This window comes from Brachyistius frenatus, unplaced genomic scaffold (assembly GCF_029030835.1).
Source record: "Brachyistius frenatus isolate BFR_SWC_R1_liver_20210118 unplaced genomic scaffold, ASM2903083v1 Contig_293, whole genome shotgun sequence".
NCBI classification, from domain to species: Eukaryota; Metazoa; Chordata; class Actinopteri; family Embiotocidae; genus Brachyistius; species Brachyistius frenatus.
In genome coordinates, this window is record NW_027210892.1 from 352748 (window position 1) to 379505 (window position 26758).

Consider the following 26758-nt stretch of genomic DNA (forward strand, 5'->3'; position numbering starts at 1 on the left):
AACGGACTGAAACTGAATAAAGGATCCTTCTGAATAACGGCTAGGACACCAGCTCATATCCCTGTTAGTCAGGACAGATAATAGAGAAATATTCTCCCCCCATGCTGATGGGGAAGTCCTGTTTTTCCGTTCATCTGTCACAGATCTCTCTTCTCTCCTCCTCCTCCACAGCTCCGGTATCGAGCTGATGAACGCTGCCGCTCTCCTCCTCCTCCTCCTGCTCAACCTGCTGCTGGTCGGCCGGCAGGAGAGGCTGAAGAGGAGTGAGATGGTCCGGCGCCTCAACGGCATCATCACGCAGCTCAACGGTGAGTCAGGCTCGGCTCGCCGCTGGAAGTACAGGAGTTAACAATTATGGAGTTTGTACTTCCTGCTGGTACCTGTTGATGATGATGATGATGATGATGTAATGCTTCTCTGCAATGTTGGCAACATCCACAATGACGTCTGTGGGAACACGGATCACTCTGTTTATTTTCATTCCACATGTGAAACTCAGCATCAGGGGTAGGCTATTGTCTCAAATATATAACACGATATCTCAGGAGCCTTTTGAAGAAATGTCTTCAAATTTGGCACAAATGTTCATTTGGTTCCAAAGATGGCGGTCAAAGGTCAAGTGGTGCGTGAAAGTTATTAAACAATTCAGAATTTTCTGTATTTTTGCATAAATATGTCAAAAACACCATCTGATTTGTCCTAAAAGTAGATGAAGAGAACCCAGTTAAACTAATGAGATGAAAATGTTTTACTTGGTCATTCATTTATTGAGGAAAATGATCCAATATTACACATCTGTGAGTGGCATGTGAACCTTTACTTTCCGTGTTTGGTGTGACTTATTTGTGCTGCTGCAACTACAACTAAATGTTCCCGGTACCCGTTGATCAGTCCAGAACATCGGCTCGGTTTGTGAGTTCCTCACATGAACTGCTCGCTTCAACTTTGGCTTTATTCTTCTTTAACTGTTCTTTTGTAGAACAACTTGTGTGTTTAAGGTGTGGTCTGGCTGCACGCCCACTTTCTCTCTAGATTCAGGTCTTGGACAGAAGTCTTGACGGTTTCCCAGAATGCATTTTTAAAAAGGCCACGCCCCTCACATTGTCAGTTGGATTGACTTGAGATTTGACACACAAGTCCAGCTCAATGTGCTTTAATTCATGAATGATTTATCCAATAATTGTAGGTCTTGGTCGATGTTTTCAATTCCTGTTTGAGAATAGATCTACCCATAGGGGGCACTACTAGTTCCAAACATTTGCATGAGCTCAGTGACAACTGTGCAAAGAATCATTGAATTTATCCAAAACTGTGCAGATGTTTGTATTGAACCTTCACATTGCTTCTCTGTGTGCTGCAAAAGGGCCTGAATCAACAAATGGCCCCCTGCAAAGTATATTTTGATGTTGTTGTTAAAAAATATTAATTATGGTTGTGAAATTTTAACAAACGCGGCTAAACTGCTCCCTTTTTAATTTGGTCATAACAGTTTAGTCTGAGCTGGTGAAGCCCGGCTGTCTGTAAAGCTGCTGACTGACACTGAAGTGAGACCAAGATGTTGCTGCCCTGAAAACTAAAGCTCCGGTTCTTCAGCAGGCGGTTCATAAAGTGCTCATATGAATTTTCCAGGGGCATCACTGTCAGTTTGACCGTTTTTAGGGCGTTTTGTTCACTCCCCTTGTTTCCCCGCCTCCAATTAAAGAACCCTAAAATCCAACTTTATACTGATTTAGATGGGATCCTCATTCAGAACCAGGTGTCGGAGTGTCCTTAGCATTATGTGGTTCCGGACCACGGCCCATTTTTAAAACTCCATAGAACATTTTTGGTGGTGAATTTTAAAATCCAGCCCTCGTCCTCAGCTGTATGTGTTCTGCAGGGAACAATGAAATACAGTGGGTACGGAAAGTATTCAGACCCCTTTAAATTTTTCACTCTTTGTTTCATTGCAGCCATTTGCTAAAATCAAAAAAGTTCATTTTATTTCTCATTAATGTACACTCAGCACCCCATCTTGACAGAAAAAAACAGAAATGTAGAAATTTGTGCAAATTCATTAAAAAAGAAAAACTGAAATATCACATGGTCATAAGTATTCAGACCCTTTGCTCAGTATTGAGTAGAAGCACCCTTTTGAGCTAGTACAGCCATGAGTCTTCTTGGGAATGATGCAACAAGCTTTTCACACCTGGATTTGGGGATCCTCTGCCATTCTTCCTTACAGATCCTCTCCAGTTCCGTCAGGTTGGATGGTGAACGTTGGTGGACAGCCATTTTCAGGTCTCTCCAGAGATGCTCAATTGGGTTTAGGTCAGGGCTCTGGCTGGGCCAGTCAAGAATGATCACAGAGTTGTTCTGAAGCCACTCCTTTGTTATTTTAGCTGTGTGCTTCGGGTCATTGTCTTGTTGGAAGGTGAACCTTCGGCCCAGTCTGAGGTCCAGAGCACTCTGGAAGAGGTTTTCTTCCAGGATATCTCTGTACTTGGCCGCATTCATCTTTCCTTCAATTGCAACCGGTCGTCCTGTCCCTGCAGCTGAAAAACACCCCCATAGCATGATGCTGCCACCACCATGTTTCACTGTTGGGATTGTATTGGGCAGGTGATGAGCAGTGCCTGGTTTTCTCCACACATACCGCTTAGAATTAACACCAAAAAGTTCAATCTTGGTCTCATCAGACCAGAGAATCTTATTTCTCATAGTCTGGGAGTCCTTCATGTGTTTTTTGTCAAACTCTATGCAGGCTTTCATATGTCTTGCACTGAGGAGAGGCTTCCGTCGGGCCACTCTGCCATAAAGCCCCGACTGGTGGAGGGCTGCAGTGATAGTTGACTTTGTGGAACTTTCTCCCATCTCCCTACTGCATCTCTGGAGCTCAGCCACAGTGATCTTTGGGTTCTTCTTTACCTCTCTCACCAAGGCTCTTCTCCCACGATTGCTCAGTTTGGCTGGACGGCCAGGTCTAGGAAGAGTTCTGGTCGTCCCAAACTTCTTCCATTTAAGGATTATGGAGGCCACTGTGCTCTTAGGAACCTTGAGTGCTGCAGAAATTATTTTGTAACCTTGGCCAGATCTGTGCCTTGCCACAACTCTGTCTCTGAGCTCCTTGGACAGTTCCTTCGACCTCATGATTCTCATTTGCTCTGACATGCACTGTGAGCTGTAAGGTCTTATATAGACAGGTGTGTGCCTTTCCTAATCAAGTCCAATCAGTTTAATTAAACACAGCTGGACTCCTATGAAGGAGTAGAACCATCTCAAGGAGGATCAGAAGAAATGGACAGCATGTGAGTTAAATATGAGTGTCACAGCAAAGGGTCTGAATACTTATGACCATGTGATATTTCAGTTTTTCTTTTTTAATAAATTTGCACAAATTTCTACATTTCTGTTTTTTTCTGTCAAGATGGGGTGCTGAGTGTACATTAATGAGGAATAAAATGAACTTTTATGATTTTAGCAAATGGCTGGAATGAAACAAAGAGTGAAAAATGTAAAGGGGTCTGAATACTTTCCGTACCCACTGTATATTAGAGCTTCACCCATCTGGGGAAACGGCTGATTATAAACTTCATTCTCGGCTCGAGGAGTGTCCCATGTGGTGATATGACTGATCAATCACTCTGTTGAAATGCTTCATGCTCATTGTTCATACACCAAGATAACACTGATGAACACGCACTGATCAGGTCAACAGAGAGTCACAATTTCCCCTAAAAGTGTAAAACATGTTTCTGTCTGACAAGTTTTAAAAGAATGGATGATTTCTATGTTTACTGTCCCCACGTTCGTGTCCGTCCTCTGTGCCGTTCACTCACGGGCTGTCTTCGTCATCCCAGACTACCTGTCCGGGTGTGTGGGTGAAGTTCGCTGGCCTCCATCTCTTTACCCCGACCTGTACACGCCATCGTCTCCGTCGTGGTCCCTCCACTGGACCTACCGGGACTCCCAGCTGGTCAACCTGCCCGTCAGTCTGCTGGTGGAGGGAGACGTCATCGGTCTGAGACCTGGCCAGGAGGCGTTCGCATCCCTCAGAGGCATTAAGGTGAGATACTGTACGCTCTAATGTAAATAGAGCTTTTAGGAAATGTTTATTTTATAAGAAATCCTCAATTATTTACTCAAGATATTCATTTGTAATAAATAACAAGGCACCACATACCAGAACTGGTATTGGTACAGAAAACCAATATTTAGTTATTGATCCAACACTAACACACACATTTACACAATCACAGCTGACGTCACGGCTGACCTACTGCTGGGCAGAAAAACTCAACGAGCAGTGTATCAGGCAGCTAAAGCCAACATCATCCAATAAACACAGTCCAGCAATAATCCCTTCCCTTAATGAACGCATGATGGTCAGTCTGTTGTATTTTCTTAGAGAAGTGTTGATCCAACTGTGTGGAATTGTACTGCATCATACTGACCACCGCTTCATTTGTTTTATCAATGAGGAAAGCCTCAGAATCAGAAACGCATATCTGTGTAATGCATGCTTGATTTATATATGCTCCTAATTTTCTTTGTGTCCTCCTAAACTTGTTTTATTTAAGAGCACATGTAGAGCCCTGCAGTAGGCAGGTGCACAGTGAAGTAGGTTCCTTCCAGCACATACTTGTTTCTATCAGCATCGAGGTCAGAACGGCATCAGAGGAAGAACCAGACCGTCCAGATCCAAACCTTCCTGTGTAAACTCCCTGCTGCTGTCAGCCCAGTAAACCTGCTCCTATTAACTGGGTCAGAACGGCCCGTTGAAACTAAACTGTGCTCATCTGTCTTCCCTGCTCAGGATGATGAACACATCGTATTGGAACCAGGAGATTTATTCCCCCCATTGTCCCCCCCTCCTTCCCCACGGGCCAATGAGAAGAGGGGACCTCAGAGACCTCAGCAGCACCGCCTCTTCAGAGTGGTCCGGACCCCGGTACTGGACACAGTCAGGTAGGGAACGTGACATGTTGGATCCATGTGAGAGGCTTTTTTTAAATAGAATTTTGGACTTGTTCAAGTTATACCGCTCTTCTCAGCCATCATTCACATGTTAGAAAATAAAGTACCTTGTATACATAAGAACAATTTATAAAGCAACTTTAATCCAGTTATATTTGGTTCTGATTGGAACTTTGACCCGCAATAGCTGTAACCTGACTGCACCACAGGTCTGTCAATCAAACAGACACGCCCCCAAAAACAGGTCTTCTTGAATCTTCTTTTCTAATGAATGAGGGATTATTTTCAGATAGACCTCCAGAAAACTAATAAGAAGGAGTGACTTTAGCTAACAACACCGAGATAACTGATGGACACATTTTATTCACTTTGGATTTGATGAGAGAAGTTGAATGGGAGTCTATGGAGCCGGAGGCTTTTTGGAGCCGACCTCTAGTGGCACTCGCTGGTATTGCAGCTGAAGACACTTCTGGATCGGAACCATTTTTTGGGGTCCACGTTATTGTATATAAAATGGAAATATGTGTATATTTCACGTGAATATACAGCATGTCCACTCTGAGACCAAACAGACTGCATGTTGTTCTAATGTGAATAAACATCAGCATGTTACAGGGAGAGAATGCTAATTAATTGACATGAAAAGAAAATATAAATGAACCATGGTGTTGTTAGTACATCGTCTGTAGTAACTACCAGATGTCATCTGGAAAATAGCAACTCTATGCATTTTTGTGTCTGTCTTTTTCAACAGGAACAGTTTGGAGATGGCACTGTCTCGGCCAATCACAGTGCTCGATAACGAGAGGTTTACAGTTCAGTCGGTCATCACTAAGCTGGTCTGTCCTGTAGTGCTGGTGAGCAGTTAATACGGACTTCTGAATTCACTCTGCAAAGTGTCTGGAGTCTGAGATGTAATGGAGCCACCTTCTCGTCCTCTAGGTGGCGTTCCTGCTCGTCAACACTGTCCGCTATTTCTGTGATGCTCCCGGCCTCACTCCCGCCTGCTATAACTTCTTTCAACTTCAGGTAAAATCATTTTCAAACTATAAGTGTGCAGGTGACAAAGATTAGAGTGTGTGCACAACTACTTTCATCACAATATCAGAAGTAGTGTAATCAGTGTTGGTGTCTCATTATTACAGCCCTATAGAAACGTAGCAGAGTCGTCCCTTGATGCTGCTTCACACCAACTAAGGATTAGATCAACACTAAAAAGATAACAAAATGTTGAGACTGCACTCGACCAATAAAAAAAAGAAAAATGATTTTGTTAAAATATACATTCCTACATCACTTAGACAAATAGATTTCATCTGATTGCTTTATTCCCAAAAGTTATGAAGGAAGAAAGCATGCTGGGAAATATGATTGTGTTCTTGTATCTGAGATGTGTCAGCTTGTCAATGTGTTCTTACACTGAAGTTGCTCCTTCAGTTCACGTCTGCAGGGAATCAACAGCAAACTGAACAAAACATGTCACAGTTTCTGTTTTCCACCGAGGAGTAAAAAACAACTCTTTCTTTCTTCAGCGCACATGTTCTCAAAGCTGCAGCCGACGTAACTGTGACCGGCCCCGCTGCAAATATCTTTCTTGGGCCCTTCCTGTTTCCCCTCCTTCCTCCATAACTTTAAAAAAAATAAGTAATCAACTTAAATAGCTCTAAGTGATGGGGAGACGTATTTATTATATAAATATAAATTATTATTATTATAATAAAACATGTTTTGGAACATTTAAAAAAAGACAAAGATAATAAAATTTAGGCCAATATTTAAAACTATAAATGCGCAAAGTTGGAAGTTGGTATATAAACCTAAAACACTAACAAATATTCCAAATTCAACAGTAGATGAATCGTCTGCATTCATTTTGGAATGAAGACAGCCAGCGTGAAGGAGCACGTACACTGTGTGAACCAGATAATTACTGGTGCTGCTTTATTTATGATACTATTGTATGTGCTTCATAACATGATATCAGTATTTCATTTATAAATATCAAGGTTACCATCAATACCGATATATTATGACACACCTATTGTCAACCAACCTATTTTTAAATTAATACATTAAATTAATCTTATTCTTCATTTATAAGTCAGACTTTTCCGTTCTGTGTTGTTAATCCTGGACTAGACATTTAAAATCGATGTGGTGTGAAGAGTTTTGAATTGAAAACAGAGGAGATGACTGAACAGAAACATAAGTCACTCCCTCCAGGAAATCACAATAATTAACGCAAATTCAAACAAACGAAACGATTTTTCCGCAAAAAAAACCTCGTCATCAGAATCAGTGCTGAAAATATCAACGACATAAAGTTAATTTTTACAAACAAAACTCACTTTATCAACAAAAATATCTCCTCATTTCCAATCAGAAAGGCTCTGCTCCTGTTTTCATCACCAAATAAAGCTCTTAGACAAAGGACGTGGTGGAGGAACTGATGAGTGTGACACTGTGTTTCAGTTGATGGGGGTCCTTCCCATCCTGCCGCTGCTCTTCCCCGTCATGTGGGTGCTGGTGAACGCCTTCGGAGAGGCCCGAGTCCTCGCTGAGTTCAGCCGCGCGTCGCCAGCTGGCCTGGTGAGGGACACACACACACACACACACACACACACACACACACACACACACACACACACACACACACCCCACACACACACACCACACCACACACACACACACACAACACACACACACACACACACCACAACACACACACACACACACACACACACACACACACACACACACACACACACACACCACACACACACACACACACACACACACACACACACACACACACACCACACACACACACACACACACACACACACACACACACACACACACACACACACACACACACACACACACACACACACACACACACACACACACACACACACACACACACAGGTTGTTGTGTTCGATGTTTGAACTAACACACTGTGGGGTTAGACTGATGTTTTGGTTTACGAGCGGTCAGTATTCTTGGATCTGATAGTGTGTTTTCAGGCTGATTGATTAGATATTCATGAGGTATTAAAGTGTTATGAAGTCGATCTACAGTAAAGTCTGAAGCTGTAATAATCTGAAGTAGCTTTAACTGAACACAACTGCTACATTTAAATGGCGTTTTTCAGTCAAACTATTTTCCTCGCCCTCATGTGTCCCTGATGAGAAGCAGTCTCCCGTGAAGCTCGTCCACCTGCAGGACATCTCTGCAGTGGTTAATAAATCAGTGTCCAGCCCCAGTGGGTCTGAAACTATCTGAGAAGTTTGTCTTTGTACTCCAGCACACTGCTTTTTGTCCCCTAAACTAATCCGAACCCAAATTTACAACTGAATTCATAGTTTCTGTTTTAAATTAGTTCTCAAACCCAACACTGATGACATCAACAAGGTAACTGTCTCAAAAGGTTCCTCAGAGCTGCTGAAGATGTCATACAAGTGTCGCACAGGCTGAGTACCAGCTGTGATGAATAAACTGACCTTCATGTGTGATAGTGTATCATGACAACCAGTTTGGTCTCCTGTAGTTAGGGACTGTCTACATACACTGTACAAACATGGACGTAGCCTCCGTGATGTAGCACACTACATCGTGGACGAGGGCACAACCTGAACGCAGCCTCAGGTTTACCAGGCGCAGTGTTGAAGCTCAGTTCTGGTTCTGGGTGCGTTGGACCGTCGCCATCTTGGTAGTTCCTGACTCGGCCTCACTTGTGGCAAATTATACATAACCTTAAAAACATTCAAATGGGTCTTTAGAGTTATTTAAAAATCTCAAAACAGTAGTCATGAATGATCAGTTATACAGACTAAAGCTGTTTTTTGTACACAGCTGTAAGTTTGAACATGGGGGACTGTGAGGACTGACTGTTTATAAAAGTGTTCAAAGCTTCAGGTCTGTAAAATGGTTCCGATCCAGAAGTGTCTTCAGCTGCAATACCAGCGAGTGCCACTAGAGGTCGTCTCCAAAAAGCCTCCAGCTCCATAGACTCCCATTCAACTTCTCTCATCAAATCCAAAGTGAATAAAATGTGTCCATCAGTTATCTCGGTGTTGTTAGCTAAAGTCACTCCTTCTTCTTAGTTTTCTGGAGGTCCATCTGAAAATAATCCCTCATTCATTAGAAAAGAAGATTCAAGAAGACCTGTTTTTGGGGGCGTGTCTGTTTGATTGACAGGCCTGTGGTGCAGTCAGGTTACAGCTATCGGTGGGCGGGACGTAGTATCGTCAGGTTTCCGATCAGATCGGTCAGATCCACCTCTGGCTCCTCCCCCAGCTCGTCCAAATATGGTCACTTCCTGCTCCGAAACGCTCCGAACTAACAAGATGGTGACGGACAGAATCTGAACCGGAGGATTCATAACGTTCACAAACCAACGATGATATCACTGATGGATGATGATATCACTGATGGTTGATGACATCACTGATGGTTCATGACATCACTGATGGTTGGTGACATCACTGATTCAGAAATAATGATCGTGATCTTAAAACCCATGAGTCTAACCCTACAACAACACACACACACACACACACACACACACACACACACACACACACACACACACACGTACACACACACACACGGAGGCCTCCCTCTGTGTTTTAACTAGCCTCTTCTCTCGCCCCAGCTTGCTAAGTTCTCTGAGGACACTCTAAGCAGCTACACCGAAGTGGTTTCCTCCCAGGTATAACCTCTTGCTGTCTCGCTCCTTCCACTCAACCCTCCCACGCTCGCTTGGCTCTCGAGTCCACCTGAACCCGCCTGTCTTCTCTCGCTCGCTGTCCCCGCCCCCTTTGCTCCTCCCCCTGTGGACACGGCTCCCTCCACCATCAACACCAATCACGTCTTTGATTTGTTCATGGACATCTGATTCAGACCACCTCTGATTCTCCACGTGTCACTTCCTTTTCTTTTCTCTTTGTTTTGTTGTACATTGGCTTTACCTTCTGTTGTTTTTTGTTTTTTTTTATTCACCTTGCACGACATGTTATTTCTCTCCTTTGACTCTTTGGTTTTGATCACTCTTCATCTGTGGATTCACAGTCAACACTTCTTGGCCGAGCACCTCTGGATGTAAGTTTACACCGCAGCCATCTTTAAGGTCATGTTCTCGCCTCATGGAGACAACTTCTGCTCCTGCACAGCTCCTCAGCCGCCCAATCATTGTCCTCCGCTGTTGCTGCACTGTAGTAGCTCAAAGAGAAACGAGGCGACGCAGCAGTCATCAGCTGATCTGTCTTTCTGGACCTTTTGCATTGCTCCAGATGAATTAACCGGCGTTAGATGTAGGGACGAGGTGATGCCGAGAGGGACTGTCACTTGAATCTGTGTCTGACCTTCCACCTCTGCTTGTCTGCCTGCACTGCATGACTGAAAATCTGACCCAATATGTGCCGGTAATTCTTCAAGGTTTCCTCTCCTTGTGTCCTCTCCCTGTCTGAGCTGGAGTTTTCACTTCACAGAATCAACTAAGCGTTAAATCTGTATTTAAAAGACATGCTGTATGTTAAAATATTCAGAGTTTAGTTATTTGGATGTGTTGGCTTTATTATACTTTGGTCTTGTTTAAAAGACTGCAGGTTAATGTGTGTGCATCACATCCAGAACAGCTCACAGTCAGTTCAAGCTGCAGGGAACATCTTTATACTGAAGTGAAGCCTTATATAAATAATACATCATTGACTTTTGTTGGAACAGTTTGATCAAAATAAAATGCAACGTCAGGGTTTCCTTCTCTGTTTGAAACAATACAGCTGTAAAAATGTAAATGACCAATTATCTAAAATAGCCTGTGTTAAATGAAAATAGAATAGAAATGGTATTGTTTCATTCTGGATCACGTTTGACAAGCTATTGATATACCATAAAAAGTCAATATACCACCAACCCCTTTCAATGCACTTTTAAAACAATCACAGCTCCCTGAAATTCACGAATTTTCCAGTTGTTTGTTCCAGATGTTTTAGATGTCAGTGATACAGGATACTTGGTTACTGTCGCTGACACCGTTGATCACTGAATGGAGAAACTCACCGACCAACAGTCCAACAGTCTCACTGCAGTCTAATACAGTGTGTGCATTACTGCTGCCACTTCTCCCAGCCTCAGGAAAAGAAAAGCCCTCGCTTCAAATTAAAAGCCTTCTAGCGTTTTATACACAGTCCAGCCAAATTCTCGCTTTGGACCTCGTCATGTTTTAATGTATTGTAGAATGGCTGCCATTTAATTTCTAGGATGTTTTGTTTTTTCATTATTTACCAAAGTGTTTTATCCAGTTGCTTCATATTTCATAGACACGTGCTCATAGGAGACAAGCTGAAGCTACAAATTCACTTTAGCTTCACAGGAGAAGTTCTCCTTCAATCATGAACACATACAGATACACAGATGTGTTATAAATAACAGCTGTAGTGTTCATCATGCTCACCAGGTTAGCATGCTAGCACAGCAGAGGCTGGAGGGACTGTCATCAGCGCTGCAGGTATTTTGATCAAAGTGTGGACAAACTGAAATTTGGACTCGATGAAGGCTCAGTCAGACAATCAAAGGTAATCCAGCTGTTAAACTATTTCACAAAAACTCTGCTGCCTGCTGGTGGAAAACTCAGGAACAGAAACAGGCAGCTTTCACACCTTTACTTTGGTGACACTGAACATTAATGTTGGACATAAACTGTTAAACATAGATGTGATTTCATACATAAAGCCCTCCTACACGCAGCAGCACTACTGCTGGTTTACTGTCTCAGTTCGTTGCTTTTTCAAATTCATGTAAAACTCTAACATAAAACCTGTCAGCTGTCACATTGTCCTGATTTATTGTGAGAACAGCTCAGAGAGGCTGAGATATTACATCCTGAACTGAAGAGATGAACTCCGCCCACAGGAAGTGAACTGCTGGATTCCTGCACACACAACTGGTCCTTTGTGACAACACAGTTTATACAGCCTTCATTTTAAATTGAACCCAGACTGACAAACTGTGCCACACTGTGTAAATATTTACACTGAGGATATGGGCTCGCTAAAAAAATGTTCCTGCAATGATGTATATGAATGTTCCTTTATTCTGAAAAGAGGAGACAAGGAAAGGAGTTCGATCAGAACGGTGCATTCAGTTTGTGTCCTGCTGATCCAGATGTGCATGGATGTGTTTGCTGCCGCGTACACTAGCTTCACCTCCTGGCCTTCTAGTGTAGAAGCTTTGTCCTGTTGATGTTGTGTAGCCCAATCACAAAGCTGATCAGGACTCAACTCTGTCTTTCAGGCAGGTTTCTGCTTCTTCCTTCTTCCTGAAAGCTGCTTTTTTTTCCCCTCAAATTTGTAGTTTGAATAACTGTAATTTTATTGATGAATCAATATGAAACATGTCATCAGCTTGGAGCATGCAGTGGAAAGCTATTCTCTTGTTTAATTTGTGTGTGTTTGTGTGTGCTCACATCTGCAGGAGATGCTGCGTTGTGTGTGGAGACACCTGGTTGGCGTCTTGAAGGGAGAATCTCATACACTCTGTTACACGTCCAGCCTTTTACACACACTGGGATCCGTCACTGTGAGTACTGCCATCGAGGCGGGAGTCTGCTGACCAGTGCTGCAATTTACATTTTTTATTTGGATATTATAACTAATATTATTTTAACAAAAAGTTTAGACATTGTGTGAAATGTAAATAAAATAGAGTGCAATGATTTGCAAATCATGAAAACACATTTAATTGAAAATAGACCAAAGACAACATATCAAATGTTGAAATCATTGTTTTATACGTGTAAATATGTCTCATTTTGAATTTGATGGCAGCAACATGTTTCAAAAATGGATGGTCCCTCCTCTTTAGCCTGGAGGATGCAGTGTCCACGATTTCCTAAAAAAAAAAAAATCAGACACTCATGGACAACATTTCCTTTTATTAAATACAGTGGTGTGAAAAAGTGTTTGCCCCCTTCCTGATTTCTTTTTTTTTTTTGCACGTTTGTCATACTTAAATGTTTCAGATCATCAAACAAATTTAAATATTAGTCAAAGATAACACAAGTAAACACAAAATGCAGTTTTTAAATGAAGATTTTTATTATTAAGGGAGAAAAACAATCCAAACCCACATGGCCCTGTGTGAAAAAGTGTTTGCCCCCTAAACCTAATAACTGGTTGGACCACCCTTTACAGCAACAACTGTAATCAAGCGTTTGTGATAACTTCCAATGAGTCTTTTCCAGCTGTGGAGGAATGTTGGCCGACTCATCTTTACAGAGTTGTTGTTGGAATTCAGCCACATTGGAGGGTTTTCCAGCACCAACCTCCTTTTGAAGGTCATGCTACAGCATCTCAATAGGATTCAGGTCAGGACTTTGACTAGGCCACTCCAAAGTCTTCATTTTGTTTTTCTTCATCCATTCAGAGGTGGACTTGCTGGTGTGTTTTGGATCATTGTCCTGCTGCAGAACCCAAGTTGGCTTCAGCTTGAGGTCACGAACAGACGGCCGGACGTTCTCCTTCAGGATGTTTTGGTAGACGGTAGAATTCATGGTTCCATTTATCACAGCAAGTCTTCCAGGTCCTGAAGCAGTAAAACAGCCCCAGACCATCACACTACCACCACCATATTTTACTGTTGGTATGAGGTTCTTGTTCTGAAATGCGGTGTTACTTTTACGACAGATGTAACGGGACACACACCTTCCAAAAAGTTCAACTTTTGTCTCGTCAGTCCACAGAGTATTTTCCCAAAAGTCTTGGGGATCATCAAGATGTTTTCTGGAAAAAATGAGACGAGCCTTAATGTTCTTTTTGCTCAGCGGTGGTTTTGGTCTTGGAGCTCTGCCATGCAGCCATTTTTACCCAGTCTCTTTCTTCTGGTGGAGTCATGAACACTGACCTGAACTGAGGCAAGTGAGGCCTGCAGTTCTTTGGATGTTGTCGTGGGGTCTTTTGTGACCTCTTGGATGAGTCGTCACTGCTCTCTCGGGGTAATTTTGGTTGGCCGGCCGCTCCTGGGAAGGTTCACCACTGTTCCATGTTTTCTCCATTTGTGGATAATGGTTCTCACTGTGGTTCTCTGGAGTCCCAAAGCTTTAGAAACGGCTTTAGAACCTTTTCCAGACTGATAGATCTCAATTACTTTCTTTCTCATTTGTTCCTGAATTTCTTTGGATCTCGGCATGATGTCTATCTTTTGAGGATCTTCTGGTCTACTTCACTTTGTCAGGCAGGTCCTATTGAAGTGATTTCTTGATTGAGAACAGGTGTGTCAGTAATCAGGCCTGGGTGTGGCTCGAGAAATTGAACTCAGGTGTGATGAACCACAGTTAAGTTATGTTTTAACAGGAGGGGGAAACACTTTTTCACACAGGGCCATGTGGGTTTGGATTGTTTTTCTACCTTAATAATAAAAACCTTTATTTAAAAACTGCATTTTGTGTTTACTTGTGTTATCTTTGACTAATATTTAAATTTGTTTGATGATCTGAAACATTTAAGTGCGACAGACATGCAATAAAATTGGAAATCAGGAAGGGGGCAAACACTTTTTCACACCACTGTATGTGTTTACATGAATTGCAAATCAATGCATTCTGTTTTTGTTCAACATTTTACACATCTGTTTAGGAAACGGGGTTGTACACTGTATTAATTAAGATAAGTAAATGTAGTTTTCATGAAGAGAATGTGATGAAATGATGCAGCTTCTTGGTTTTTAGATCCTTCAGAGAACAGTTCAGCTCTAATTAGACAGATTTCTATTCAACAAATGTACCAGTTCAGTAAACATTTAATAGTTTTTTTACATTAGTAATGAATCATTCTAACAATCAGAAGTAACTTAATGTTATTGATGACAGCCACATAGTTATTTGTAGTTATATTGACAAACTGCTGGTAAGTTGTGTCTGAAGATATGAAAGTGATTGACAGAACCAAACGATGCAGGTGATTGTGCTCCAGTTCTGGTATTTTTATTTTTTATTTTATACACTTTATTAATCCCCGAGGGGGGATATATTAACATATATACATATTAACATGTGATCTGGACCTGCATAGTTAACCTGGATACAGATAAAACACATGTTAATGCAGGTGTCAAAACAAGCATTGAAATCAGTGATTGGACCTCAGCAGGTGAAGATGCAATTATTACAGTGTGAACGCATTCAGATTAAAAAGCCTCGCGTGTTCAAAGATCAGCTGACTCAACGTCTTCCTGCTGCCCCAAGCAAGCATGGAAAAATGTACCGGTAGTTTAACACTGGGGGAAAGTAGAGCTCCATCTGGGACACACAATGTTTGTTCTAACTAATTCACATCTTGAGATAGCTGAAATGTATTTTAATACCAAATGTGAATGCAAACACCATGGATCAGATGTCAGATAAAGATCTCTTAATAGTAGATGTAAATTAATGTCACTGCTCTGAATCCTGCTGGTTCTGATTCTCCGAGTACCATCGTGACACCCAGACTTGTTTTGTTTGTGCAGATATATGTCTCTGAGATTTCTGCCTCCACTTCCTCACAATGGAGGTAAATGGAATTCCCTTTGTGGAGCTCAACGCATTAAGAAATTACTTGTGAAAAATTCAACAGCTCAATTTCTGCCCAGAAACAATCTCTTTAGATTATTCACCTCAAACTGGATTTATATTTGATGCAAAGCTTTAACAGGAGTCCTCTAATGTCCCTACAGACTTCCCCTGTGACCATGTCCTATATCTCCCACCATCACTGTGTTCAGCTTATTTCATTGACTTCACTTACTTAATGTTTGCTTTACTTAACAAACTACATCAGGTCCGGTGGAGCCTCAGACAGTAAGCGTGCAGCCACATACTGTAGGTACGACCCGTAACGTCGGATGAAAGTAGAAATCTCCAGTTGGAAGATGGTTGTCTGTGTTTTTCTGTTGTTGGTGCAGCTGAACGTTCACAGAGTGAAAAAAACACAGGAAGCCTCTTCAGAACCTGCAGTCAGGAGCCAGTGAGCTGACACGTCCTCTGTGTGTGTGTGTGTGTGTGTGTGTGTGTGTGTGTGTGTGTGTGTGTGTGTGTGTGTGTGTGTGTGTGTGTGTGTGTGTGTGTGTGTGTGTGTGTGTGTGTGTGTGTGTGTGTGTGTGCGTGCGTGCGTGTGCGTGTGCGCAGGTGCTGTGTTGTGTGGACAAGCAGGGCATCCTGTCGTGGCCGAACCCCAGTCCGGAGACGGTGCTGTTCTTCAGTGGGCGAGTAGAACCACCTCACAACAGCCAGGACGACCTCAGAGACGACCTGTCCGTCAACTCCTACTGCCGGATGGAGACAGACGATGACAGGGATGAGGTGTGTGTGTGTGTGTGTGTGTGTGTGTGTGTGTGTGTGTGTGTGTGTGTGTGTGTGTGTGTGTGTGTGTGTGTGTGTCTGTCTGTCTGTCTGTCTGTCTGTCTGTCTGCTTGCCTGTCTGTCTGTCTGTCTGTCTGTCTGTCTTCAGTAGAAGTGTTGTGTCTCCCCCTGACCTCTGTGACTGCTCTCCAGGCCCAGGAGGCCGAGGCTCTGCTCTGTCTGCCGGTCGAGTCCTCCATCCACCTGGGGGAGGGGCCTGAGCCCAGCGAGACGTCACATGACACGGCTCGCTCGTCTGACACCCTCCGGCTGCGGCGCTCCTGCCAGCCAGCGCACACTCGTGTTAAACACAACTCCGGATCCAATGTGAGCTTCAGCCATGACACCGAGGGAGGCGAGGACGACCAGGCGCAGGTAAGAACTGGACCGGAAATTCAAGCCTGTGAAAGAGTTGTAAAAGAAGAAGAATATTATTTTAGGAGATTTAGGTTTCCAGTTAGAGGAACTGATGGCAGGACTGCGCTCACACGTGCTTTTTTTCTATCAACATTGTAGCTATAATTCATGACACAAACAATCTGACAGCATTAAATGGATGTTGTACAACGCTGTGTAAAATGCAAATAAAATGATAATGCAATGATTTTCAAATCCTATAAACTCATATTTAATTGCAAACAGACCAAGGACAACATATCAAGTGTAGAAACTTAGAAATATTCGTGTTGTATGAGTAATATGCCACCAACACGTCTCAAAAAAAGTTGGGACAGGGTCAACAAAAGACTGGAAAAGTTGTGTAAAGATAAAAAAAAAAAAAACATCTAGTGGAACATCTCACAACTAATTAGATTACCATGGCAACAGATTAGTAACTCTAATGAATATTGGTATTTTGAATTTGATGGGAGCAACACGTCTCCAAAAAGTTGGGACAGCGGCATGTTTACTACTGTGTTGCATCACTTCTTTTAACAACTCTGTAAACATCTGGGAACTGAGGACACCAGTTTCTGGAGTTTTGGAAGTGAAATATTGTCCCATTCTTGTCTGATAAAGGTAAGATCACCATCATCCAATATTGGTTTCCAGCCTTGTCCCTTGTGTTCAGAGATTTCTCCAGATTCTCTGAATCTTTTAATGATATTATGAACCGTAGACGATGAAATCCACTAATTCTTTGTAGTTTTACGTTGAGGAACATTATTCTTAGATTGTTGAACTATTTTCCCAAACAGTCTTTCAGAGTGGTGAACCTCTCCCCATCTTCACTGCTGAGAGACTCCGCCTCTCTGCAATCATCTTTTTATACCCAATCATGTTACTGTTGCCATGGTAACCTCATTAGTTGTGAAATGTTCAACCAGATGGTTTTTTTTTTAGCATTACACAACTTTTCCAGTCTTTTGTTGACCCATGATTCAAAAGCAGATATTTTTGATAAAACAATACAATTTCTCAGTTATTTGCAAATCATTGCATTCAGTGATTATTTACATTTTACAGAGCATATCAACATTTTTGGAAACAGGTTTGTACTTTCATACAGAATGAGAACAGTGACATGGTGGGTCTGAAGGTGGCATCACTTGATTGACCTCCACAGTTCAGACTGTGTTGTGATGTTGTGTGTTTGTCTGCAGGACTTTGCGCTGGGCTGTCCCGAAACGGAGGCTGACGACTTTGTGTGCGACTACCACCTGGAGATGCTGAGCCTGTCGCAGGACCAGCAGAACCCGGCCAGCATCCAGTTCGACGACCTCTCCTGGCAGTGCCACCTGCCCTCCCTCAAGCCGCTGGGCCTCAACATCATGCTGAACCTCTGCAACGCCAGCGTCACCAAGCAGCTGTGCCGCTTCTCGGACCACCTGTCCAACCTGGCGCTGCAGGAGAGCCACGGCACCGTGCTGCCCGTCTACGTGCCCTGGGGCCTCTGCGAGCTGTCCCGGCTCATCGGTGAGGTTTACTGCAGCGATCACATCTTATTCAGATGATCTAGCACTGAAATTTCAACCTTGAAGTTTTCTTCAGAGAGAAAAGCTGATGTGACCACTCGGCATGACTTATAGATGAAGACGGTCTTTTCCTGCAGTCTGAGCAGAGATCTCGTGGTTGTTAGGATTTTAGGAGGTTTTGATGACTCAAGTTGTTTCTGTGTTTATGATGTGTTGGAGTCAGTGTTTCACCTGACTAAAAGTCACATCATTTTTACATTAATAAGTCATGTAGACATAATGTCGACCTGCTGGTTCGCTGTCACTTAAAACACTTTCTCTTTTATCTTTGAAGAAAAAAAAAAAAAAAAAGCTGCTTTTTCTCAGACTGACAGATGTCAACTAGACTGGATGTTTCAGTACTGGATTAATGAAGTGTGTGTGTGTGTGTGTGTGTGTGTGTGTGTGTGTGTGTGTGTGTGTGTGTGTGTGTGTGTGTGTGTGTGTGTGTGTGTGTGTGTGTGTGTGTGTGTATGTGTATGTGTTGTGTGTGTGTATGTGTTGTGTGTGTGTGTGTGTGTGTGTGTGTGTGTGTGTGTGTGTGTGTGTGTGTGTGTGTGTGTGTATGTATGTGTTGTGTGTGTGTGTGTGTGTGTGTGTGTGTGTGTGTGTGTGTGTGTGTGTGTGTGTGTGTGTGTGTGTGTGTGTGTGTGTGTGTGTGTGTGTGTGTGTGTGTGTGTGTGTGTATGTGTTGTGTGTATGTGTGTGTGTGTGTGTGTGTATGTGTGTGTGTGTGTGTGTGTGTGTGTGTGTGTGTGTGTGTGTGTGTGTGTGTGTGTGTGTGTGTGTGTGTGTGTGTGTGTGTGTGTGTGTGTGTGTGTGTGTGTGTGTGTGTGTGTGTGTGTGTGTGTGTGTGTGTATGTGTTGTGTGTGTGTGTGTGTGTGTGTGTGTGTGTGTGTGTGTGTGTGTGTGTGTGTGTGTGTGTGTGTGTGTGTGTGTGTGTGTGTGTGTGTGTGTGTGTGTGTGTAGGGTTCACCCCCGGTGCCAGGGAGCTGTTTAAACAGGAGAACCACTTGGCTCTGTACCAGCTGCCGACTGGAGAGAAGACCAAAGAGTTCACGTCTCGCCGCCTTCATTACTTCACCAAACGCCAGCCGCCCCTCTCCCACCTGATCTCGCTGTTCGTCCGGGACTCCTCCTCCAGTGAGTCCTCCTCGTCTCCTGTCAGGTTTCAGCTGGAGCTGGAGGTGCTGTGTGTGTCCGGGTCGTCGGATTCTCATCACCGCATCGTCTCAGGAACATTTGGAGGGAATTTCTTCAAACTTGACACAAACATTCATTCAGACTCGAAAATGAACTGATTTGATTTTGGGGGTCGAAGGTCACTGTGACATCAGATCAGACTGGCAAATGAGGGAACTCCCCGCCCTCTTTTTGGGGGAAAACAAGTGACCCTTGCTGTTGACTTCAATGTAAAATATGGTTATAAAACCAAACCACCAGCAGTAAATTAGTTTATGAATGAACCTAAAACACCAAGTGAAGTACATGTACTGTATGTCCACTCTGCTCTGCCACAGACCACACTAGATAGATCAAAAAGTCCCTTCAGCATCAAGCTGGTGCTACAACCCCACTCAGTGGTTGAGGCGTCCCGTACGGACATCTAATTTGACCTAGTTGGTCTCCAGGTGAGAAAATGACCACAGTCATATTGAACTGTTCAGTCCTGCTCTCCAAACAGTGTTGTAGCTGCCGTCTGCTCTTACCTCTGACTCAGCTACATAGTGAGTGGCGCCCTAAAGCCCTTCTATCAGGATCTTTTGTAGGAGCTAGCTCAGCGTTTTTCACATGATTGTTGGTGCAACTAACCACACGGCAGCTCTTCAGCACAACAGTATTATTTAAACCGCTTCGTTTAAAGCAGAAGTTTAGAGAAAAGTCTGAACTTCCTCTGGTTCACTGTGTGTGATTGTTTTCCCCCAGAGAGAGAGAGAGAGGCGTGGTGGTGACAGCAACGCCGGTCTGAGCTATAATGTTGTGCAGAAACACTTTTCTGTTTGTTATTCAGCCCCATAACTCAGGAACAGAAGATTATCAGCACACTTCCATCCTGGTTTAGTGACTCTTCTGTGCTGTCGGGTTGTGAAGCGTCCATGTTTCAGAACCTGAAGCTTTTCTGCAGCAACATTCATTTTAAAGCATCATCTGTTCTGGTTGTTCAGCTGATGTTCTTCTCTTGTAGATAACATCCAGATGTTGTCTCACGGTTCAGCCGACCTCATCCTGGAGGCCTGCACTGACTTCTGGGACGGGACGGATATCTACCCCCTCTCAGGCTCCGACAGGTACGGCACAGCGTCTGTCTCCGCCCCCCCGGGTGAAGTCATTTATATGTCTACGTCCCTTCAGTCTCTATTCTTGTTTTGACCTTCTGTGTTTCAGAAAGAAGGTTCTGGATTTCTACCAGCGCGCCTGTCTGTCAGGTTACTGCTCCGCCTTTGCCTACAAACCCATGCAGGTGTCCTTGTCCAGCCAGCTGAATGGGAAGTGCGTGGAGCTGGCCCCCGGTCCCTGCCTCTTCTCCGGGGTGGAGCTGCCCTCCACCACCCCCATCAAAAACAGCTTCTGCAGGAACAGCTGGAGCTCCGACGGTACGAGTCAGCGACAGAAGGACGGAGAGTTAAAGTAACGATGCACCTCTCATGTCCTGTCCGTCCCTGTGGTGTCCACAGAGGGTATCGGTGAGGGCGTGGAGCGGGAGGACTGTGTGCAGGCCCTCAGCGGGCAGATCTTCATGGGCATGGTGTCGTCCCAGTTCCAGGCCAGGCTGGACACGGTCCGGCTCATCGACGCTCTGGTCACCGCCTGCATCCGCTTCGTTTACTTCTCCATGGACGATGAACTTCGCAGCAAGGTGAGCAAACACGAGCTCATGAGAACAGACGAGACCTGGATGAACATTTATCCTTTTCTATTTTACACCATCAATGTGGATTTCCCAGCATGCAATTGCTTCCACTCCAGAGTGGCTGAAACACTGGCTGATATTTATTTATATTTATTTTATATTTATAAGTATTCAGTGCAGTAGTGACTGTAATAAAGGACTTTATTAATCCCTCAGTGAGGAAATGTAATCATCATAGCAGCTTAAGAATACAGTACAGTGTATAATAGTATACTGCTGTATGCAGTACAGTACAATGGAGTATACTGCTGAAGTGTTTGTGGTGATGTTGTATATGACAGCTGATGTGTGTGTGTGTGTGTGTGTGTGTGTGTGTGTGTGTGTGTGTGTGTGTGTGTGTGTGTGTGTGTGCAGGTGTTTGCAGAGAAGATGGGTTTAGAGACAGGCTGGAACTGTCACATCTCTCTGACCCCGAACGGAGACAGTCCCTGTGATGGAGGTCCATCCAGTCCGAGTCACGGCTCCCTGCACGAAGACCTCAACCAAGGTTGGTACATTGAGTTGTGTTTCTGCTGGCTGCCGCTTCAATACATCCAGAAACATCAACTGGCATCGCTATCTTTCTGTTAGGCGGCTTTAGAAATGAGTTCCCCTTTAACCCAGTAATTTCACCACCTTCACTTTGAAGCTCATGTCTTGGTCATTGTTGTGAACCATTCATGCTGTAACTTTCATTCTTTCATTTTATAATACTTACTGATTTTTTATATTAGCCTTCATATCAGGGTAAAGGGTCATTTTGCCTTGTTTTATTTTCACATATCTTACATCTTGCGTCTCTGTGTGAGGAAGACTCGCTGCGCTATTTAACCAAGAAGAAGAGGAGTGAATTTGAATGCAGCGTACAAACTAACCAGCTCATCAAACATGGTTAAATCATTTAGACGGTAAAGTGAAGGTGCTCAAAGAAGTCAAACTCTGGAGGGAGAAATTCTCTGTTCAGCTTCAGCTTTGTTCCTCATCAAGTTTGTTCCTCAAATTCAGATTGTCAATCAGTGAAGTGGAAGTTTGTAAAGCGTTTTTTTAAATGTTTAATGTCTGGTCTTCTGTTGTGGTACTCAGATTCTCGGGATGAAGCAGAAGGTCCGTTGCTCCCTGAAGAAGAAGCCCACTCTGACCTGGCCAGTTTCCAGCCCACAGACAGTGACGTGCCCAGCTTCCTGGAGGACTGCAACCGGGTACCGATCTTCATCTCTACCGTCACACCAGTGAAAACACAGCTGTCTTCTCCCGACAGCAGAGAAAATATCTGTTTCCGTTTTATAATCAGCTCACAGACTTCTCTCTTTGTTGCTCTGATCCGATGGTTTTAGTCTGATAACCAACTGAACTGAGTTGAATTTGGTGCGAGCATGTTGCTTCTTCGCTGTTCTTCCTCTCCCTGCTGTGACGTCCCTCCTCTCTCTCAGGCCAAGTTACCTCGCGGGATCCACCAGGTCCGTCCTCATCTGAAAAACATCGATAACGTGCCTCTTCTGGTGCCGCTCTTCACCGACTGCACGCCTGACAGTGAGTCTTCTTTCTGGGTTTTATAGCCACTTTTATCAACATGTTCTGCTTTCATCTGCTCCTCCAGAGGAAAAGTAGATTTCAGATTAATAAGAAACCCATCAGGCCTGAACTGATGATCCCAGTTACTGTCTCTTTGTTCAGTGTGTGACACCCATAGTGTTTCTTTTATCTGCAGCCATGTGTGAGATGATGAAGATCATGCAGGAGAACAGAGAGGTCACCTGCTGTCTGGGAAGCTCCGCCAACTTCCGCAACAGCCGCCTGTTCCTGCAGAGCAACCTCAGGTATGCACACGTTCATAAGAATTCATGTAGAAGTGTTTCTCAGCCTCGTCTTTCTGCATTTAAAGGGTGTCAGGTATCTTCTCCAAGAAGTAATGATAGTTATCTATCAACAGTGTCATTGAAATTTCCTCCTCCTATTGTGGAGTTTGTTTTCTATATCTGTAATTATATTTTGAGTCATTGGTTCATATTTGCTTTTGTGTCATAAAGTATGAGTCAGCGTTATCATCCTTTGTTATAACAGTTTAAACAAAGCACAGGCAGCTCTTCTAAAGCTGTTACAGGTGATTTACTGACTCATCTCTGACAAACCAGACAATATATTTACACTTCACTATCTGCATGTGCAGATTTTACAAAAGGTAAGTGAGGAGATGTTTTACTGTGATTTGGATGTACTGGCCCTTTAAGGGCTCCTCATAGAAAACCAGTGGAGTACATACTGATCATATAATAGTTACACAATCTGCTTCATATTCAGACTCCTTCACTATTTCAACACTGTGTAGTTTTGTAATTATATTTTTAATGGGTAAAATAAATAAATAATAATGACTGAAGAAAACAAGCTTTTAGAAATGTTTGCAAACTAAAATCAAAACTAGCTTGAAACATTTTTAAGGTCTAACATCTTACACTGCATGTCAAGAAAAACAATCCAAGCAACTCTGTAGATTTCCACAATAAAACTGAGGCGAGGCATCGATGAGGGCGGCGCTGTCAAACTGTTTCTAACCAGCACATTGGAGACCACTGGGAGTATTCATGGCCAAATGAAGTAACCGAGTGTGAAAGGCCGCGATCAGGGAGGCCATCAACACAACCATCAACACAACCACATCAACACAACCATCAACACAACCATCAACACAACCACATCAACACAACCATCAACACAACCATCAACACAACCACATCAACACAACCACATCAACACAACCATCAACACAACCACATCAACACAACCATCAACACAACCACATCAACACAACCATCAACACAACCACATCAACACAACCATCAACACAACCACATCAACACAACCATCAACACAACCACATCAACACAACCATCAACACAACCACATCAACACAACCATCAACACAACTATCAACACAACCATCAACACAACCATCAACACAACCATCAACACAACCATCAACACAACCATCAACACAACTATCAACACAACCACATCAACACAACCATCAATACAACCACATCAACACAACCATCAACACAACCATCAACACAACCAACAACACAACCATCAACACAACCACATCAACACAACCATCAACACAACCAACAACACAACCATCAACACAACCACATCAACACAACCATCAACACAACCATCAATACAACCACATCAACACAACCATCAACACAACCACATCAACACAACCATCAACACAACTATCAACACAACCATCAACACAACCATCAACACAACCACATCAACACAACCATCAACACAACCACATCAACACAACCATCAACACAATCATCAACACAACCACATCAACACAACCATCAACACAACTATCAACACAACCATCAACACAACCACATCAACACAACCACATCAACACAACCACATCAACACAACTATCAACACAACCATCAACACAACCATCAACACAACCATCAACACAACCACATCAACACAACCATCAACACAACTATCAACACAACCACATCAACACAACCATCAACACAACCATCAACACAACTATCAACACAACCATCAACACAACCATCAACACAACCACATCAACACAACCATCAACACAACCACATCAACACAACCATCAACACAACCACATCAACACAACCATCAACACAACCAACAACACAACCATCAACACAACCATCAACACAACCACATCAACACAACCATCAACACAACCATCAACACAACCACATCAACACAACCATCAACACAACCATCAACACAACCAACAACACAACCATCAACACAACCACATCAACACAACCATCAACACAACCAACAACACAACCACATCAACACAACCATCAACACAACCATCAACACAACCACATCAACACAACCATCAACACAACCACATCAACACAACCATCAACAAAACCATCAGCACAACCATCAACACAACCATCAACACAACCAACAACACAACCATCAACACAACCAACAACACAACCATCACTGAACAGAACCAGATGTTCTCTGCAGAGATGGGAAAACAACAATCTCAGCCACTCAAAGAAACACACAATGAGAGACTTTGGAGTTTGAGAATCACGATTCTCTGGTCTGATGAGACAAAAACTGAACTCCAAACTAATACTATTGCTGGTGCAGTGACCTCAGACTGGACTGATGGTTCAGCCAGACTTAAGCCCTGCAGGAGATGGAGGTCACATGATGGGGAGATACACTACTCACTTCCAGGTGTACTCATTTATTTACCAAAGATCTCTTAAAAGTGAACTTTCTGCCAACGAGGCTTCTTCAAAGTATTAAATTATGGGTCCCAATTGTTTGTTTTTTTAATAAATTAGTTTTGACTGTCTTTATGAGTTTTTAAGTGTTTATTGATGAGGGGAAAATGTCAGTTCCATCACTTTAAGTGAAAACTTCACTACAGCGACTGTGACAGTAGAATAATCCTGATTGGCCCACATTCGAGTTGTCCCGCCTCTCGTCTCCACAGCATCGCCTTGGACCCTCTGTATCCGTCCCAGTGCTCCTGGGAGACGTTCGGCTACGCAACCGGAGGAGGTTTTAACGGAGAGGTCGAGGGACTGTCTCCTCTGAGGCTGTCGGGGCAGCTCAACAGTCTGGGCTGCTCCGCTGCCTTCCACCAGGGGGAGAGCGTCAGCATGGTGAAGCTCATAGAGCAGGTCAGACACACACACACACACACACACACACACACACACACACACACACACACACACACACACACACACACACACACACACACACACACACACACACACACACACACACACACACACACACACACACACACACACACACACACTCACTCACGCTCTCAGAAAGTCACACAGATGTTACATTTGTTAATGAACTTCTGGGTGAATGTGTTCCAGGCCCGACACACAACCTACGGCATCCGCAAGTGCTTCCTCTTCCTGCTGCAGTGTCAGCTCAGTTTGGTCATCATCCAGGTGACAGAGGAGCCTTCATCACCTCTCAACATCTGGCTGTTCACACTCTCTTTGCAGCGTGTAGATGTCTACGATAGTAAATAACTAACTGAAGTTGCTCTGGTGTCTGTATGCAGTTCTTGGCCTGCCTGGCTCAGCTTCCTCCTCCCATGAACACCACCGACATCCTGTGGGTGTCCTGCTTCAGCTACCCGCTGCTCAGGTGCACACACACTGTTCGCACCTGACATCTCATGATTCGGGGTTATTTAGCTGTGTCATTGTAATGCTGGGTTTGTGATGTGTTGGCAGTGTGTCTCTTTTGGGGAAACCACCTGACAGCTCCGTTATGACAGTCGCCACCGGGAAGAACCTGGATGCCATCCCAAAAAAGGTCGGTTCACACCTCAGTCAGATCTGTTTCTGGTTTCTAATCGGTTCCACGATATCTGATAACGCTCTGACAAAACTACTGTTCACCAGTGTAATGAGCTGGGTAGTGATAGGAAACTCCTTCCAGCCAAGTAGAAAGTCTTTCCCTCTGCAGCCTCATGTTTCTGTAGAAGACTTATTTTGAGTACCAGTAAGAGGCTGACCTTAGG

General features: G+C 43.6%; 1 protein-coding gene across 5 annotated transcripts in view; it reads left to right on the forward strand.

Moving 5' to 3' along the window:
- The window catches only part of tmem94 (transmembrane protein 94), a 49328-nt gene that overhangs the window by 15752 nt on the left and 6818 nt on the right, over positions 1-26758 (forward strand). For 2 of the 5 annotated variants that reach the window (XM_069722493.1, XM_069722492.1), the window contains 24 exons: positions 172-308; positions 3840-4045; positions 4796-4947; positions 5711-5813; positions 5899-5985; positions 7429-7545; positions 9615-9671; positions 10031-10060; positions 12434-12538; positions 16122-16295; positions 16488-16709; positions 17939-18251; positions 19260-19433; positions 20476-20578; positions 20676-20884; positions 20966-21147; positions 21556-21688; positions 22264-22379; positions 22611-22710; positions 22889-22997; positions 25697-25886; positions 26100-26177; positions 26294-26379; positions 26469-26550. In XM_069722493.1, coding sequence (XP_069578594.1) covers positions 172-308; positions 3840-4045; positions 4796-4947; positions 5711-5813; positions 5899-5985; positions 7429-7545; positions 9615-9671; positions 10031-10060; positions 12434-12538; positions 16122-16295; positions 16488-16709; positions 17939-18251; positions 19260-19433; positions 20476-20578; positions 20676-20884; positions 20966-21147; positions 21556-21688; positions 22264-22379; positions 22611-22710; positions 22889-22997; positions 25697-25886; positions 26100-26177; positions 26294-26379; positions 26469-26550 — 3265 coding nt within the window. The remainder of the gene's footprint in view (positions 1-171; positions 309-3839; positions 4046-4795; positions 4948-5710; positions 5814-5898; positions 5986-7428; positions 7546-9614; positions 9672-10030; positions 10061-12433; positions 12539-16121; positions 16296-16487; positions 16710-17938; positions 18252-19259; positions 19434-20475; positions 20579-20675; positions 20885-20965; positions 21148-21555; positions 21689-22263; positions 22380-22610; positions 22711-22888; positions 22998-25696; positions 25887-26099; positions 26178-26293; positions 26380-26468; positions 26551-26758) is intronic. The other 3 variants (XM_069722495.1, XM_069722494.1, XM_069722496.1) reach the window with 2 other exon arrangements.